The sequence below is a fragment of the Panicum virgatum genome, chromosome 1N (genome assembly GCF_016808335.1).
Source record: "Panicum virgatum strain AP13 chromosome 1N, P.virgatum_v5, whole genome shotgun sequence".
In the NCBI taxonomy this organism is placed as follows: Eukaryota; Viridiplantae; Streptophyta; class Magnoliopsida; order Poales; family Poaceae; genus Panicum; species Panicum virgatum.
This window is the reverse complement of record NC_053145.1, coordinates 45,354,589-45,371,300: the sequence shown is the minus strand read 5'-3', so window position 1 is coordinate 45,371,300 and position 16,712 is coordinate 45,354,589. Positions and strand designations below refer to the sequence as shown.

The 16,712-nt window shown below is 47.0% G+C and overlaps 2 protein-coding genes and 1 non-coding gene across 3 annotated transcripts; 2 read left to right on the top strand and 1 right to left on the bottom strand.

Moving 5' to 3' along the window:
* Positions 1–848: 848 nt before the first annotated feature.
* LOC120656065 (tRNA (guanine(10)-N2)-methyltransferase homolog) lies at positions 849–4,008 on the top strand. The gene is made up of 6 exons (XM_039934067.1): positions 849–1,193; positions 1,294–1,505; positions 1,619–1,936; positions 2,013–2,087; positions 2,552–2,626; positions 3,181–4,008. Exons 1-6 carry the CDS (start codon positions 992–994, stop codon positions 3,715–3,717), a joined length of 1,419 nt encoding a protein of 472 aa, XP_039790001.1. The 5' UTR covers positions 849–991; the 3' UTR covers positions 3,718–4,008.
* A 1,007-nt stretch (positions 4,009–5,015) lies between these two features.
* Positions 5,016–5,104, bottom strand: LOC120657860. The gene has a single exon (XR_005668394.1). It is a non-coding gene; the product is annotated as a small nucleolar RNA Z221/R21b (small nucleolar RNA).
* A 3,611-nt stretch (positions 5,105–8,715) lies between these two features.
* On the top strand, positions 8,716–13,322 carry LOC120656064 (UDP-glucuronate:xylan alpha-glucuronosyltransferase 1-like). The gene is made up of 4 exons (XM_039934066.1): positions 8,716–9,818; positions 11,023–11,223; positions 11,302–11,948; positions 12,059–13,322. Exons 1-4 carry the CDS (start codon positions 9,763–9,765, stop codon positions 13,072–13,074), a joined length of 1,920 nt encoding a protein of 639 aa, XP_039790000.1. The 5' UTR covers positions 8,716–9,762; the 3' UTR covers positions 13,075–13,322.
* The last annotated feature ends 3,390 nt before the right edge of the window (positions 13,323–16,712 follow it).

Below are 16,712 nucleotides of genomic sequence, written 5' to 3'. Positions count from 1 at the left end.
AACCATTAATTAGAAGTATTAAATATGAATAATTAACAAAATTATTTCATAACCCTAGGCAAAATCGCTCGACGAATCTAATAAACCTAATTATACAATAATTAGACAATGTCGTGCTACAATAAATAATATCTAATGATGGATTAATTAGGCTTAATAGATTCATCTCAAGATTTTCCGTCCATCCATGTAATTAATTTTATAATTAATATATATTTAATACTTCTAATTATTATTGTAAATGTTTCCAAAAAATTTTGCCCAAATTTTTTTGGGAACTACACGGGCCCTGTTTTGGAAGCGCAGAAACAGAGGTGCAAATCTGACTCCAAGACTGCCGTTTTTAGCAGGCTTGGGCCACCGTGGAAGCAGAGATTTTCTTTTTTTACTACAAATACTTTTAGAATCTTGTTTCAAGCGTTGTTATTTTTGAATTGTGTTTTAGGCATGGTTGGAAATATTTTTGGAGATGCTCTTAAGAAATACATTATAAAAGTGTACTACTTGCGGGGTAGGCTGTGTTTAGTTCGTGAGAAATTTAAGGTTCAGGTACCGTAACATATTTCGTTGTTATTTGGTAATTAATGTTAATCATGATTAATTAGGCTTAAAATTTCGTCTTATATGAAATAGTTAAATTGTGTAATTAGTTATTTTTTAACTGTATTAGAGCATGCATGTATCAAAAAATTTAATGTGACGAGTACTGTACATTTTTTTTTGACTAAACATGAACTTTGGGCGTCACGGCGAAGTCGAGCACGACTTGTCGGCCTGCGTTTGTGCAGGCCCAGCCCATGAATGAATAAAGAAAGCCGACATTTTCGCGGGCCCCCACGTCAGCCACGGTGCTCCGAGGTTTTGGTAGGTTTTTCCCCTTCCTCGCAATCCTTCGCTTAGTTTGATTCCCTCCGCCGCCGCCGCCGCCGCCGGAGACACGAGCCACGGCACCGCTCCAGCGTTTCTCCATCGCCCGAGTAGTAAAGCAAAGATGTGGTACCTGTGCGTGTTCTACCACAGGCTCCTGGACTACCGGCGGCCGGAGGTGGAGTCCCTCGCCGAGCTCTTCGCCGGCCCGGGCTCCGGCGGATCCGTCGAATGGCGCATGCCAGAGAACCACCACGAAGACTCTCCGTTCCACCTCGTCTGCCTCCCCGGCGACGAGCGCCTCGCCGCCCAGGTCGCCAACCGCAGTAAGCGCGACCTCAAGGCCCGTTTCAGTTCCCACCCCCCTACTCATCCAGTCGCCGTTTTCTGATTCTTCCGCGTGATTATTGGGCGTCGTGTGGCTAGGCTTGCTAGTGAAGGGGATCTACGAGCTCTGGGGGCATGGCACCACCTACGAGGAGCTGGAAAAGTCGGTCAGGGAGTACCCCGACGAGAGGAAGCTGCCGTTCCTGACCCCGGACAGCACCTTCAAGATTGTCGTAGACAGCTTCGGCAAGGTGATCAGCTCCCAAGAGCAGAACGAGATCATGAATAGCCTCACTTACATACCATTCCAGGTTGATGACATGTCTGATGCATTTATATTGATGTTGAATTGTTGATCTTGTTGATGCTGAGTGTGACTAACTGTGTAACGAGGCTTTGCTTCTTTTTCTCTTTTTCTTTTCAGGGCCGTGTTAATTTGAAGAAACCTGACCACAAGTTCTTTGTCATGGAGACAGATGACTATGGGTCGAACAATGGCCTTCCGCCAGTTGTGAAGAGGACTATATTCTTTGGCCGAGAGGTTGGAGCGGCTGATAGGCATCTCCTGCCAATGTATCAGCTCAAGAGCAGGAAGTACATTGGCCCGACTGCAATGGATGCTGAAATGGCTTTTCTCATGGCCAATCAGGGTCTTGCACAGCCTGGAAAGCTTGTGTATGACCCTTTTGTCGGAACCGGTAGCATTTTGGTTGCAGCTGCGCATTTTGGAGCTATGACAATGGTCTGTACTTGTGCAGATACATGTGCCTTTGATTTTCTTTTTATGTCTCTATGCCTTGCTGATAAAGTTTTTTCAGGGTGCAGATATCGATATAAGGGTTGTGCGGGATGGTCGGGGCCCAGATTGCAATGTTTGGAGCAACTTTGAGCAGGTAATTTTGCAGCGTTAACTTGAATCAGCTTGTTGCATGATATTGTTGTCTTCTCAGTCCATAGTCATCAGAAATCTTTTTGGAATTATTAACATCATGAAAAGGGTATGTACAGCAGTGTTGTATAAGTGTTGTAACAATTGATGGTGACTTGCTGATGGTGTTAATTCCCCTGTAACCACAAATACTTTTATATTTTAACTTTTTATCCTCCATCTGTAACTCTTGTTGGGTTTTCATCTCTACCCCACCTCAACTTGTTTGGGATTAAAATGCTTGTTGCTGTATTAGCCTCAGGATGTCATGATTTGTTCATTTTTTTCTTATCTACTAGTTTCTAAGTCATGAAAAATAGCCATTTTTAGTTATCACCCTCTTTTTTTGGCAAGAATATTTAGGGATTCACTTGTTAATTAATTATCTGAAATGCTAGATTCCGTACTAACATATTATATTCTCTACAGTACAAGTTACCAGAGCCCTTGTGTTTGCTAAGGGCAGACAACAATCTCCCACCTTGGCGTCCAGGACTGAAGGAGGTAACCATCGTGCATTGTGTACTATTTATGCAATTGCACTATCATGTTGACATTTTTATCAGTGTTTGTTGTTGGCGACTGAACTGAAAACATGAGCAACCTTTAGTTGTACCGTAAGGCTCTGTTTGGATCACCTAGGGCTATAACTAATTGTCTCTATTTTTGGTCTACAGGAGGAAATAAATTACTTGAAAGAACAAAATAATAAGCACATCTAATTGTGTAGTAGCCTAAGTGCAAAATCAGTCTAAATTGCGTTTGCACTTTGCTTAACAAGATGCCTTGCTGGTAAATCCATTGCCTAATAAAACTGTTTCATTGCTGCATGAAATTTGATGAAAGCCTATATTATGAAAGTCTAAATTTGTTTATTTGTCTGTTGTTAGGAATCATTGCTTTGGGATTGTAGTCTTTAATTCGTGATCCTGTCTTTATTTGGATATTGTTGGGGAATTGTTGCTTCTGCCGCGTCTATAAGCGCTGTCCATATGCTCTTTTAAATCCTGGTTGCTCCATTGTCTGAATTAGAAATATTGCTGTTTGTTATCAATCAGATGTTCGATGCAATTATTTGTGACCCGCCATATGGAGTACGGGCTGGTGGCCGGAAGTCTGGTGGTCGGAAGCTCATAAAAGGTGTCAAAGGATCTTACACAGTCCCGGATGAAAAACGGGACAACCACATCCCATCAACCGCACCATACAGCCTTGCAGAGTGCGTCCATGACCTCCTTCACCTTGCTTCAAGGATGCTGGTCATGGGTGGCAGGCTCGTCTTCTTCTACCCTATCCTCCGTGGCGAAGATGGTGCTGCCAGCCCGCAGTTCCCTGAGCACCCCTGCTTCAAGCTGATTGCCTCCTGCGAGCAGATACTGAGCTACCGGTACAGCAGGGTTTTGCTGACCATGGTGAAGGTCGCCCCCTACACCGAGGAGATTGCAAGGGTGGCTGAGGAGCGGCACCGGGAGTTCCGGGAGAACCACCAGAAGTGGATGGAAGAGGGCAACCTCCACTCCGCCGTGTTTGAGCCAGCGCAGGATGGGAAGCCTGATAAAGACTTGAAGCCCAAGTACAGAGGCAAGTACGTGTAGAAGCAGAGATGCTAACTAGTTGAATTTACTGAAATAGAAGGCAATTTTGTTGGTGTTCTGTTCTGTTAGGCCCCCTGTGCCACATTATATGAGCTCGAACGTTAGCAGGAGCTGTGAGATGTATGATTTCAGAGTTTGGCGTCAGGCTGGTAAAATCCTTTTGATGGGTATGGAACTGTAATTGTAACTTAAATTTTGTATGCACTGTATTTCTTAGTTAACACCATGCCCTGGATGATATGGCACGCCACTGGTCAGTATCAGGCCAGTTCATTGACGTATTTTGCATCACCAACGCCCTCGCCTGTGTGGTGTTTTTGTTTTTGTTTCTCTGAGTAGGGTGTGGTGTGAGTTCATTATATGCAAATGGCACCTGGTCGAATAGCCTCTGCCGGTGCCGTATTGTACTTGTACCTTAATGTTTGCATTTTACATTTTTTTTTCGAGTATATGATACTGCCAACCTTCATGATAACTATCATCTGCACGACCTATCCAGCATTTTCCATTTATAAACATAATTAGGCGAATCAGACGACAAGCTAACATTGGATTTGGATCGAAACTCGAAAGTGGTGCGTGCTCTGGTTTTGAGTTCCTTCAAGAATTGTTTTCTCAAAGTAAAAGTGTGAAATTTGATTAGTACTCTTTCTAAAAAAATATAAAAAATCGAATGGTGCATTGTTCTGCCCATGCTTTGCATTTGGGTAACCGATTGTACACAAAAGCTGTGAAATTTGTCATCTATCAAATTTGCAGAGCATTCTTGGGTCCACAGTCCACTGATGACAATTGACATGCATCTAACGGAGGCCCTTCGCGTCTTGCTAGTTGCTAGTTTAACAAGGTGGTAAAACATGCCGTTTGACATGCTTGTACCTGATAGTATCTAGCAATGTTCAGGTTTTTCATTCGCATATTTTACAGTTTCATTTTCAGGGCTTCGTTTTAAACATTGCCATCGACGAAACCTGGCAAACCATAATATCTGCAAACTTAGCAGTTGATTCCTTTCATAACAACTCGAAACACAATAAGGGCAACTCGAAACACAATAAGGGGAGGATTAGTAACTAGGAGAACCATCAGCGGCATATAGATTTGACCTCAAGTAAAATTCAGTCCGCATCATGGTTGGATCATCTGATCCACATCATCTGGTCCTCAGAAACCATTCAAGAACTACAAAACACAATCAAAACAATACCACACATTCTCCAGTGTGTTTATAAAAAAAACGATCGCCGCTCAAAAACAAAACCAAACCGAAGAAATCGGAGAACGAACATGCAACGAGAGGGCTCAGACGAATAATGGGTAGTAAGTTTGTTTGTCAGCACGGATGTTCAGAGTGGTGCATGACTAAATACTTGTATCATCATTGCCGCTGCCGCATGCTTTACTGTTTTTAAGAAGATTTGTCCGCTCCGCGAAAGAAAAAAAAATCCCCAACCCAAGACCGAACACCCCAGAACCCGAGCAAAAGCAAGAGTTGAAGATGCAAATCAAAGAGCGGATCCCTCCACCGGATCGAGACGGCGGCGAGCTGGGAAGATGACGATCCATTGCGGCATCGGCGCGCGGCGGCGTCGAGATGGTGGAGGGGATGAGGTTGCGAGGGTCGTATTTAAAGGGCGCGGCGGCGGCGGCGGCGTCTCTACTAGGGTTTCATCGTTGTGTTCGATTCTCCGGGCGGTGGGTTTCTCCCTGTGGAAAGCCCAACGGGCTTGTCTGTTTGTGGCCAGAAAACTAAGCTTCACTATATGGGTCATATTACATGCATCTCTTTTGCAAATGGAAAAAAATCCTTTTTATCTTCCTGGACAATGGGCCAAGTCCACGTTTTCATCCTGAACTCGAAAACGGGTTATATGCCCTGCTCGGACTCGCGATAATGGACATATGACCTCTCGCTAGTTCGGACATCCAAACTTTTTATGACTTCGGATGTTCGAACATTTTTTTTGACTTCGGACGTCCGAACTTTTACAGACGGATGGTCCACCCTAGGCTGTGCGGATCGTTCTACAGCTAACCCTGGTCTTGGATCGAAGGGGCAGACGGTCCACCCCTTAAGAACGGACGGTCCATCATATATTTTTTGACAGATGCGCTATAAATTCGTGCTCGGACCTGGATCCAGTCTCCCCCGCGATGGCGGCCTCCCCCGTGGATGGGCAAGGCGAGGCACGGTGGCGGCGGGACACGGCGGCGTGTGAGCGGCGAGACGCGGCGGTGTCAGGACAATGGGCTTGGCGGGCCGATGATGGGTTCAGCGGGCTTCTCCCTTTTATTTAATTTTTTATTTAATTAACGGAGGCGAGCACCACAACTGTCTCGGAAAATAGGTTATTAAGCAGGACCTTTGCTCCGAGGTGGTTGGGTTGATCACCTCAGTTAATGATTTTTGACCGCCTCGATTAATGTTTATTGTAATAGTGATGTTTTTTTATAATTTACTATTATTTTTTAAAGATTGATCTAAAATAAACATAAAAAACGGGGGGAACCACTAGGAGAATTGAGTAGGGAGGTTATGTATCTGGTATTGCAAGTCTGAGGAGCTCAAATAGCCGGTATTTGAGTCCAGGGAGAAAATATGGACTCGGTCCATTCTCCAGGAAGATAAAGAGAACTTTTTCCTTTGCTAATTCCCTGGTGATCAGTCTTCCTATTCCCCAACCTCAACCCCAACTACAGAGAGTGGACCCTAAAAAATTACAGAGAGTGGAATCGTGTATAAAAGGAAAAAGAACTACAGCATGGAATCCTAAAAACAAAGAAAATGGAAAAACAAGAAAAAAAAAACCTGCAGCGTGGAATCGACGTTCCGAAAGGTGAAGAAGGAAGGAAAAGCGTGCACGGCCGGCGAGGCGGCGTGCCTATGGCGTCACGTGTTTCGCGTTCTCAGAATCTGAACGTATCAAACCTGGTTTTAAAAAAAAAGATCTCACAGCTACAATTTTTACAGCACTTTGAGGGCATTTTTGGAACCCAGTTAATGCCGTTGCCATTGCCAGGCAGCGCCAGGTCGTAACGGGATACCGTTACAATTTTCTACAGTCACAGTCGCATCTGGCTAACGATTTATGCTTGCTTTTGGCAATAAGCTACGGATAAATAAGACCAGCATCACCGGCTGATCGATGGTAGAGCTACCTGCGGCACAACAAAAGTGGCGCGAGGCAAGGAGGACACCCAAGGATCCTCTCGGCTCGATCTGGGGCTCGTCTCATCCCAGGTGACGCAAGAGATTCTTCCTCTGCCTCTTTTGGTGTTCTGCTGGAATGGCCGGTCGTCTTCTCTAGTGCTTCATTCGCGTCAAATTGCAGGTCCAAGTGCGTAATTTCTTTTGCTATACATCTAAATCTTTTTTTTTTAACAAAGGAACTCGCCACTGCTCCTAACCTCACAGGAGGCCTAATACGCGTGCAGCGTCCGGATTCGAGCCCGGGCGGATGCGAAAGAGTCTCTAGTTGACTTGGTTAGATGACGTGTACTAAGTTTAACTCCCGAAAGAGATTAAAAAAATCTCCCTTGCTAGCCACAGAAGGTAAAGTTCAAAAGGTTTTCTAGACCGGGAAGCCGAAATCGCTTACTCTTAATGAAAAATGGCAGGAGTCGTCACACCCTCTCCGGTCGAGTTTTTTCGAGCCCGGGCGGGTGAGCTCCCAGCCTGGAAGTCTCACTAACCGAGCTATACATCGAAATCTACGTTATGCTTAGATGTATATGAATATGTATATAGAATAGCTAAAACAATCTATAATTTAAGTTAATTTAAACCGTTATATCTTATTTCACCTAGTTTTGTCTGGTTTCGTTCACGGAATGTAATAGAATAGAATCGAAGGGGCGGGCTAGCTATCCACCTATCACGTATTCTGCCGGTGCCGGTGCGTGCCGCGGCCGAAATCGTAGGAGGGTGACAGACACCGGAAATCTAAAGACAAATCATGTGATGAGTAGTATAGATGACCGCCAAACCGATCCTGGGACGACGAGACGATGATGATTAGCTAGCTTCTCGTACCATTTCGCCTCCTAGTCTTAGTTACCAAATCTTAGCAGCAGCCGCAACCTTTCTTGTTCTTGTTTTTAACGAGACGCGTGCGCACGTTTTCCGGTGTTAGTTAGGATTTGGACCCTGCAAGCAGCTGCTGCCCTCTGCTCCAATCAAAACACCGAAAAGATGGAGAGGAGCCAGGTCAAAGAAGCAGTTAGAGTTAGAAATCTAGATGGGCGCACGCATGGACCAGACGAAGAACACAAAACGTTGTTGTCTGCACCCTGAGGTAAGCAAACGACCCGTCCTTGTAGCTCTCGGCACCTATATATTTTTGGAGTCAGTTCACATTGGTCTCTGGCACTGATTGTCCCCCGGCCCTGCAATCACGTACTCTGCTGCCCTACGGCTACGTTAATTTGAGATCAAAGAAGTAATGGGCAGCTGATCGATGTCGTCCAAGTCATGCTGCTCATCAACTACTTCAACCTTGCATTCCACGGGTGGCTAGTTAGCTGCATCAATCTTCCACACGTTTCACCTAATAGCACAGGGAAAAGATGACTTTGGTGCCCGGTAACCTTCACTCAGTCTACTTGTAACAAACTACCTAATGGTTTAGTCAGTGTCAATTCGAGATTATTCCCTCTCCCAGGCCCTCTCCTCTCTGTCTCGATTTTTTATTGCCGTGTTTTTGTGTGTCTCATATTCCCTTTTTTTCCCCTTCCTTTCTAGGATCTCTTTTGTGTGCTTATCATCTTACTTTTCATAGGTTTCTGATTCTCTTTTCACACTAGCTTATTGTAGTACGTAGACAGTGTGGCCTTGTTTGCAAGCTTTGGGTTGAGTTTACCTGAATCCCTTGGCCACAAAGGCATCTGCAGATGGAGCAGGATTTGCTTCAGGTCCAACCAAACTCACATGCACACGCACACGCGCCGGCCCAGCCCTCCGCCGGCGCCGCCGATGCATCATCCACTGGTTGGGTTTGGTGAGCGTCCCTCAAAACCTGCACTCCTGCAGCTAGCGTTTGTATATGGGTAGCCAATCTACGTTCCAACTTCCAACCACAGCACAAAAGGCATCTGTTCTCCTATCTCTGCCCTCAGGCCTTTCACCCTGCAGTACCACCAAATGCTCCATCCCTACTCTGATTTTGCATTATATGCACACAGAAATCTAGCCAAAAAAAATTAACGAGGTCTCATCCAAAAGAGACTACTGAAGTCTGAAGGCTAGTGATGTGGTTTTGCTTCAGTAGCCTGTGCGCATCTTTGTCAGAGCCTTTTGTGATGAGTTGCACCAACTCTTTCTTTGCACATAACATAAGTAAGGTCACACCTGAAGCAAAGACAGAGGCCGGCGTTCAGCAGGGTGGAGTGATCAGCGAGCATGAATGAAAACGTACCTGTTAACAAGAGAAGACAAGGGAACAATTGAACAACCAATGAAGGGGATTGTCCCTCCTCTGTCCTCTCCTCTCCTTTCTCTCTCTATCCTAGGTCTGGCATGGCATGCGCTGCTAACTACTTTACCCTTCCATGCAAAGCATGGATGTGCCTTTTGCAGCGCAAGCCGGGGATACAGTAGTGTCCAGTTAACGGTGCTGTGTTCCAAACACTTGTGAAAGGGACCAGGTCTTCCCTCCCTTCATGCTTGAACTTGTCAACCAAGTGTCCTCCCTTCCTACCTTGGTCTCGCCTCACCTCCCCCAGTGCCCAACGTTATAAGTTGCTTCCAGGCTTTGGTTGCAGCTCTCATTTTGTCCTCAAACCTTCCCTTGAGATACTCTCTCTCTGTTATCACAGCTGAACTTTGCTCATTCATAGACATGTTCACATGTACATGCAGGACTTGTTTTGGTTCAGGCTGTTGAGTTGCTCCAAGTGTTAAACAGATCAAGCTCCAGCTCCAGGGTTTTGATATAGCTGCAAGGATCGATCACTCAGGACCTATATACAGCGGAGCTCGTTCTATGTTCCTTGTACAATAGGTGATACCAGGGTTTCATCTGGGCTAGCTGCTCTTGGTGCATCAAGATGAGAGGCTTTGCTTGTGCTCATGCAGAGAAAAGGCATCGCTTAGACAGAACTTTGTGAGTTTTTTTATCCCCTTTTCTCTTCTCTTCGTTTTCTTTTGAGAATCCTGCTTCCTAACCGCCTCGTACCACTTCATTCATCTTCTTGTTAACTCTGTTCATTTTCTGCTCATGTGGAAGTGGTTTAACGTTTCAAGTTTTATTGCCCTCGACAACTCAATATTTTGTTTTGCAAAGTTCTTTTCCATTCATGCTACGTATCGAATACGCAGAGATAACCACATGTTACAGTTCCGTGTGTTGAAAGTCTGCACGATCAGGTTCTGCAATCTAATGTTACAGTTCGTAAACTTGTCAAAAAAAAAAATCGATTCAACCGCATCTAATCCTGGTGACTTTGATAGCACAAGTAACTTTCAGAGGCAGCATAGGTGCGCCATCTAAATTCCGTGCACAGTTAACATAACCCCCATTTTTCAAAGTTGCCTACGTATAACCAATTTTTAAAACTTTTTTTGTTCGGATGAGCTAACCCGGATTAGTTTACGGTAACCACGTACCAAGTTACTTTCATGGTTGGCTCACCTGTTCTGACCAAGCAATTGATCCGGTGCAACGAACGCTCCTGCTCCTAGGGTGAATGAATCAGCAGGTGGATGAAGCAGTCGCAACGCTGTTTCAGTTCTGAACAGGTCTCTGAATAGAAAGAGCAGGTGCAGCCGTGCAGGACAGACAGAGGGTGACACATGGGGACTCCTAAACGCCAGGAGATGAAGCGGCCAGAGTGATAACGGAAGGGTGGAGGCTGATAGGGATTGCTACCGCGCAGTCGGCGATAACGGTGAGGAAATCGACGCGACGATGGACACCGTTAGGGGCATGCGTGGAGCTAACTGTTCCTGATGACTTGCTGGAGTAGGTGAAGAGAGAATTCCTCCATGACTAATGACTTTCTCAGGTCTTGGGTCTGAAAAATTAGCTGCGCATTGAAGAGGATCAGGATTTGGTCAGTGCAAGCGGAGGAGAATGGACCAACGGAATCACAAGCTTTCCAGTCATGCTGTAAAAGTTTAAAAATGAATGTTAACACCTCAGTAAATAAACCACAGTTTACAGTTTGTATTGGATGAAAGATATACTCTCATCGTCTGAAAGAAAACATTTTACCTAGATTCTTGTTGCGAGTTCTGTTCGTTTGATTTTGTTACCACTGAATTACTGACGTTAAAAATCAACTTTGCTGTGTTGATTTCTGTTCCAGTTTGAGCAAGAAGGATTGCATCGGAAGTTACTACGCCAAGGATGCCAAGTACAAGCCGTTCAGCGCGCTGCTGCCCGAGGGCTCCGGCGGCAAGATGCTCTACGTGAAGCTCGTCCTCGTCCTCCTCATGTGCGGCTCCTTCATGGGCCTCCTCCACTCGCCGTCGATCCACCTCCCCGCCGATGAACAACGCCACACACAGTGAGCAGCTCTTCAGATAACGGGGAAAAAATGGCTAATTGATCCAAGAACTTAGTGGTTATTGTCTGAAAAACTCAGGTCAGAGGGGCCGAAGGCGAGCTGGATGTCGCACCCCGACGCGCCGAACTCGGGGTACGAGTCGAGCCTGAAGATCGAGTGGTCGCAGATTGAAACGGCGGTGAAACAAGTCGCTCCGGCGGAGGACGGCGGCGCGCCGCGGGTGGCCCTGCTCAACTTCGACGGCGGCGAGGTCGACGAATGGCGGGCGCGGCTGCCGCACACGGCGGCCTCGACGGTGCGCCTGGACCCCGTCGGGAGCAACGTCACCTGGGCGCACCTGTACCCGGAGTGGATCGACGAGGAGGAGCTGTACGGCGCGCCGTCGTGCCCGGAGCTCCCAGAGCTGGCGGCGGCGGAGGCGTACGACGTGGTCGCGGTGAAGCTGCCGTGCGGGCGCGCGGCCAGCTGGTCCAAGGACGTGGCGCGGCTGCACCTGCAGCTGGCCGCGGCGCGCCTCGCCGCGCGCCACGGCCGGCGGCGGGGCGCGGCCGCGGACGTGCTCGTGGTGAGCCGGTGCTTCCCGGCGCCCAACCTGTTCAGGTGCCGGGACGAGGTGGCGTGCGACGGCGACGTGCGGCTGTACAGGCCGGACGCGGCCGAGCTGAACCGGAAGCTCGCGCTGCCCGTGGGGTCCTGCAAGCTCGCCATGCCGTTCAAAGCCCTGGGTACGTAGTACCAAGCGGCAAGCTTCTCGCCGATGGCCATGGCGTTCACACGGCCGGAGAGCATACAGCAGCTAGTAGCTCACTCACTGACTCGCTGCGATGCCGTGCAGGGGAGCCGTACGTATCGGCGGCGCCGCATCGGGAGGCGTACGCGACGATCCTGCACTCGGAGCAGCTGTACGCGTGCGGCGCGCTGGCGGCGGCGCAGAGCATCCGGATGGCGTCGGGGTCGGGGCGGGACATGGTGGCGCTGGTGGACGAGACGGTCGGCGCGCGGCAGCGGGGCGCGCTGGAGGCGGCGGGGTGGAAGGTGCGGGCGATCCGGCGCATCCGCAACCCGCGGGCGGCGCGGGACGCGTACAACGAGTGGAACTACAGCAAGTTCTGGCTGTGGACGCTGACGGAGTACGAGCGGGTCATCTTCCTAGACGCCGACCTGCTGGTGCAGCGGCCCATGGAGCCGCTGTTCGCGATGCCGGAGGTGAGCGCGACGGGGAACGACGGCAGCTACTTCAACTCGGGCGTGATGGTGGTGGAGCCCTGCGCGTGCACGTTCCGGCTGCTGGCGGGGCACGTCGGCGACATCGAGTCGTACAACGGCGGCGACCAGGGGTACCTCAACGAGGTGTTCTCGTGGTGGCACCGCCTGCCGTCGCACGCCAACTTCATGAAGCACTTCTGGGAGGGGGACACGGCGGAGCGCGCCGCCGTCCGGCGCCGCGTCCTGGCGGCGGACCCGCCCGTCGCGCTCGCCGTGCACTTCGTCGGGCTCAAGCCCTGGTTCTGCTTCCGCGACTACGACTGCAACTGGAACGTGCCGGCGCTGCGCCAGTTCGCCAGCGACGAGGCGCACGCGCGGTGGTGGGAGGCGCACGACGCCATGCCGCCGCGCCTGCGCGGGTTCTGCCTGCTGGACGAGCGGCAGAAGGCGCTGCTGCGCTGGGACGCCGCGCGCGCCAGGGAGGCCAACGCCTCCGACGGCCACTGGGCCGTCCGGATCGCCGACCCGCGCCGGAGCATGTGCGCCGGCGACGGCGAGGCCTGTCGCCCGAGGGAGATCGCCGGCCGGCGGGTGGAGGGGAACCGGATCACCACGTCGTACGCCAAGCTCATCGACACTTTCTGACGGCCAGAGGCTTTCGAATTTTTGCGAATCGAAAGCCGCGACGGCACATCACTGACTGCACCAGGGAGGGTTGAGAGGAGCAGTGGAGAACTGGGAGATTGAGGTGAAGAACAGCAGTTGCAATCGAGGAGGAATTCTTGGATTCATAGGGTTCAGAATTCAGTCACAATGTTCATGTCCTGCCCCCTCTCTGCATACTGAGCATATATATTCTCTTCGCGCCTGAGTATATGAAAAAGGGGGCATTTATATACTGGCCTCCTCGGATGTCAATAGGCCACGCTCTTGTCTTGTGCAATCCTCTTTTTTTCGAACAAGTTGCACATAAAGATGACAGGGGGATGGGACCTGTGAGCAAAATTAGAGTGAATTCAGCACATACAGTTACAACTGATGCTCAAATATCATAACCGATGCAACAAAGTTGGAACAAAATTTAGCTTACCAGAGCGTCAACCGTCTCAGACAATCCTAGGCTCCTAGCTACTTCCAAATCAACCTTCACACAGACCCATTCCTGGAGCATGCCACATTGTTGCTGTAGAACCAAGAAAGGCACACATTTAATGTCATTACCATACAACAACAACAGCATAGTTTTTTTATCCCAAGCGAGTTGGGTAGGCTAAAGATGAAACCCAAAAGACATAAAGGTCCACGATTCAGGCACATTGATAGCTAGTCTCCAAGCGCTCCTATCCAAAGCTACCTCCTCAGGGATATTCTAATATTTAACGTCTCATTTGATGTCATTACCATCCAGTCTCAAAATGTAATCAATCAGTACAAAAAAGAAAAGCGTACAAAACATGAATAACAGTATGACACCAACACCTAAGAAACATGTTAGAAGTGACGGCGAACAAACGACGAAGAACAGAGAGATCAAACCGCAAGAGACATGAGGATTTAACGTGGAAAACCCCTCCAATGCGAAGGGTAAAAACCACGGGCGCCAGCCAGCAAGAACTTCACTATATCGGGTGTGTGTTTACAACGCCTAGCGGCGGCTTACAAGAGAAATAATGAACTGTGGAGCAAACCCTAATCTAGGGTATATGTACCGTACCACTGCGCTCCGGCCCAAGCCTCCCGGCGACGGGCCTCTGCTCCGCTCCGTCGGAAGTTGGCATTTTTCTTGTACAGAATTTGGATCCCAATATAACAAAACAAAGGTGCAAGACAAATATATATAAACATTCCCCTTGTATTCACTGTTCAGATTCAGCAATAATACACGGCAGGTTTTATTTTCCCCCTTTCACTGTAAAGTTTATATAAGGGATCCATGCAAAAAGTATCCCTTTGCTCAAGCAAACTACAACAATTTTGGCTACAGGAAATGGAGAAAAATTAGTATCTTGAAAATTGTCATGACAATAACAAAGCCATTCATCATAATATTAATGCATGAAAAATAGTATGCATCAATTGTAATATTGATCAAAAGTTCCAATCGAAAATATTGCCAAAAATTACCACGAAAACCTGGCAATGTTAATTCAGGTTTGCTGAACCTTATGGCACAACCTTTTCTTATATTATCTCCACTGTCCAAACAATGGAGATTGATATTATAGATACAAGTAAGAATGTCCTTTTACATTCTTGAATCAAATACTAACTGTTGGCCTCAAAATATTTAACATTTCCCTTTCAGGGATGCTGTGAGCAACAGTCAGCTCTATCAGGTGATTTGGCAAGAATTTGTTGCCATTAAAAAGGTGAACTCATTTTTTTCCTCAATACTGTGATGAACTTATACACTGTTTCTCTGTAACGACAGTTTTGTTCCATATCAATGCAGGGCATGTAGCTACCTGGAACCAGATTATAATCCATCTCTGACCTATGTGGTGCTCCAGAAGCATCGCCATACACGGTTTTTCTCTGACAGCAAGCATAACCCTGATAGTAGTGGAAACGTATTGCCTGATTAGTTGTTGCTTGACTCGGTTGTTGTTCATTGACTGTCGACCCTAAACATCGTTTTCCTGAACTAAAGGTCTCTGTTAATCTTTTATATTTCAGGAACTGTGGTTGATTCAGATATATGCCATCCAAAGGAGTTTGATTTTTACCTGTGTAGCCAAATTGGAACTAAGATTAGTTTTCTCTATCCAAATAAAACTTATTTGTGTGTGTACTAATTGCCAATTTAAAATACCCATCCTTTTAGGGAACGAACCAACCTGTGCATTATCACATACTGTTGGATGAGAACAGATTTACAGCTGATACTTTTCAGTAACTGACAAACTACTTATGCTACACGTAATTATCTCTCGCCAGTGTGCTATGTGCATTTCACATCAACTCTTGTAGACCTGTTAATTAGCCATAGCCCTTTGTGTCTGCAGGTACGCTAGGTGCACCATTCTGTATCAATCGGTAAGTGCAGGCAATGGATTAATTGTCGGAACTCTGCAGTACCTCCTGTGTATTATGCTCATCTTATGGCAAAGCGGGGTCGATTGAACATGGAAGCTGCGGCCTCCGAGACAGGAGATGAAGGCCATGCTCCCTCCACTTCTGAAGAGTCTAGCAGTATCGTGGCTAGGCGTCTTCCTGCTGTCAAGGACAATGTGAAGCGCGGCATGTTTTACTGCTAAGTTTGAGGCCGGGTTCAAAAGGGATGGGACGCAACGCCGGTGCAGAGGAGTTCAACTAACATGACCAACAACTGTGTAGCTGTGGCTGCATCTCTTTTTACTGAACTTGGTGTTATTTGAGTGCTCTTAGATTGACCTTGTTGGACATGTGCTCCCACTTTTTTAGCTTCGTATTGACATAATTTCTGTGATCTTTCGGAGTCACAGGGAGTGGAGCGTTAGTAAGGATGTAAGTGGATATCCAATAGCGTTTTTTGATTAGCTAATTAATTATGATGGTATACCACTCTAGTTCATTTGTTCTCTCAAATTATTTATACAGAATATCATTCTAGTTCATTTATCAATTTTTTGGGTTGATTCAAGAATCCAAAATATATACTGCAGCTGCTCAATGCCGGTTCCTGAAGCATTAGCACCATCTGTTGCCGTGCCTGAATGAATTATACTGCAGCTGCTCAATGCCAGTTCAGTGCATTGCTTTGGCCGGTTTTAAGTTTTAACTGGACCACTGCAGCTGCCCACGTCTTACGCCTGCTAGCAACCTGCTTGCGGTTTAATTTGTGCCAACTAGGCAGCCATTTTTCTGTAAAATTATTTGATGTTTTTGTCTCCCTCTTTGGAGCCTACTCTAGCAGAAATGTTAGAGGCTGGAGAAATCATATATAACATGGTACTTCCTCTATTTCAAATTATAATTCGTTTGACTTTTTTATTCTAAGTTTGACCACTCATTTATTAAATCTTTTTGCAAAATATCACTTTTTTTTATAGCTTGCTTTATTAATAAAAATTCTTCAAAAATAATTTAAATTTGACTATGTTTATATTTTTTTAACAAAATGTGGTCAAATTTAGAGTTAATAGAGTCAAATGAATTATAATTTAAAACGGAGCGAGCAGCTATGATGCAAAAGTAAAGCAGCATGGACTTTTCTAATGAATGCGGCCCCACTATTAGATTCTAGTACATGAGTCGATCTGACTCGCCGAAAGAAAGGTACAGTAGTTAATTAGGAGGCTTTT

Bases quoted from the DNA above. Each gene is read 5' to 3' on its own strand.
- LOC120656065 (XM_039934067.1), top strand. From the start codon at position 992: ATGTGGTACCTGTGCGTGTTCTACCACAGGCTCCTGGACTACCGGCGG. The intron at 1,937-2,012 runs GTCTGTACTTGT...AAGTTTTTTCAG, and splicing joins ATTTTGGAGCTATGACAATG to GGTGCAGATATCGATATAAG. The intron at 2,627-3,180 runs GTAACCATCGTG...GTTATCAATCAG, and splicing joins GGCGTCCAGGACTGAAGGAG to ATGTTCGATGCAATTATTTG.
- LOC120656064 (XM_039934066.1), top strand. From the start codon at position 9,763: ATGAGAGGCTTTGCTTGTGCTCATGCAGAGAAAAGGCATCGCTTAGAC. The intron at 11,224-11,301 runs GTGAGCAGCTCT...TGAAAAACTCAG, and splicing joins GATGAACAACGCCACACACA to GTCAGAGGGGCCGAAGGCGA. The intron at 11,949-12,058 runs GTACGTAGTACC...GATGCCGTGCAG, and splicing joins CATGCCGTTCAAAGCCCTGG to GGGAGCCGTACGTATCGGCG.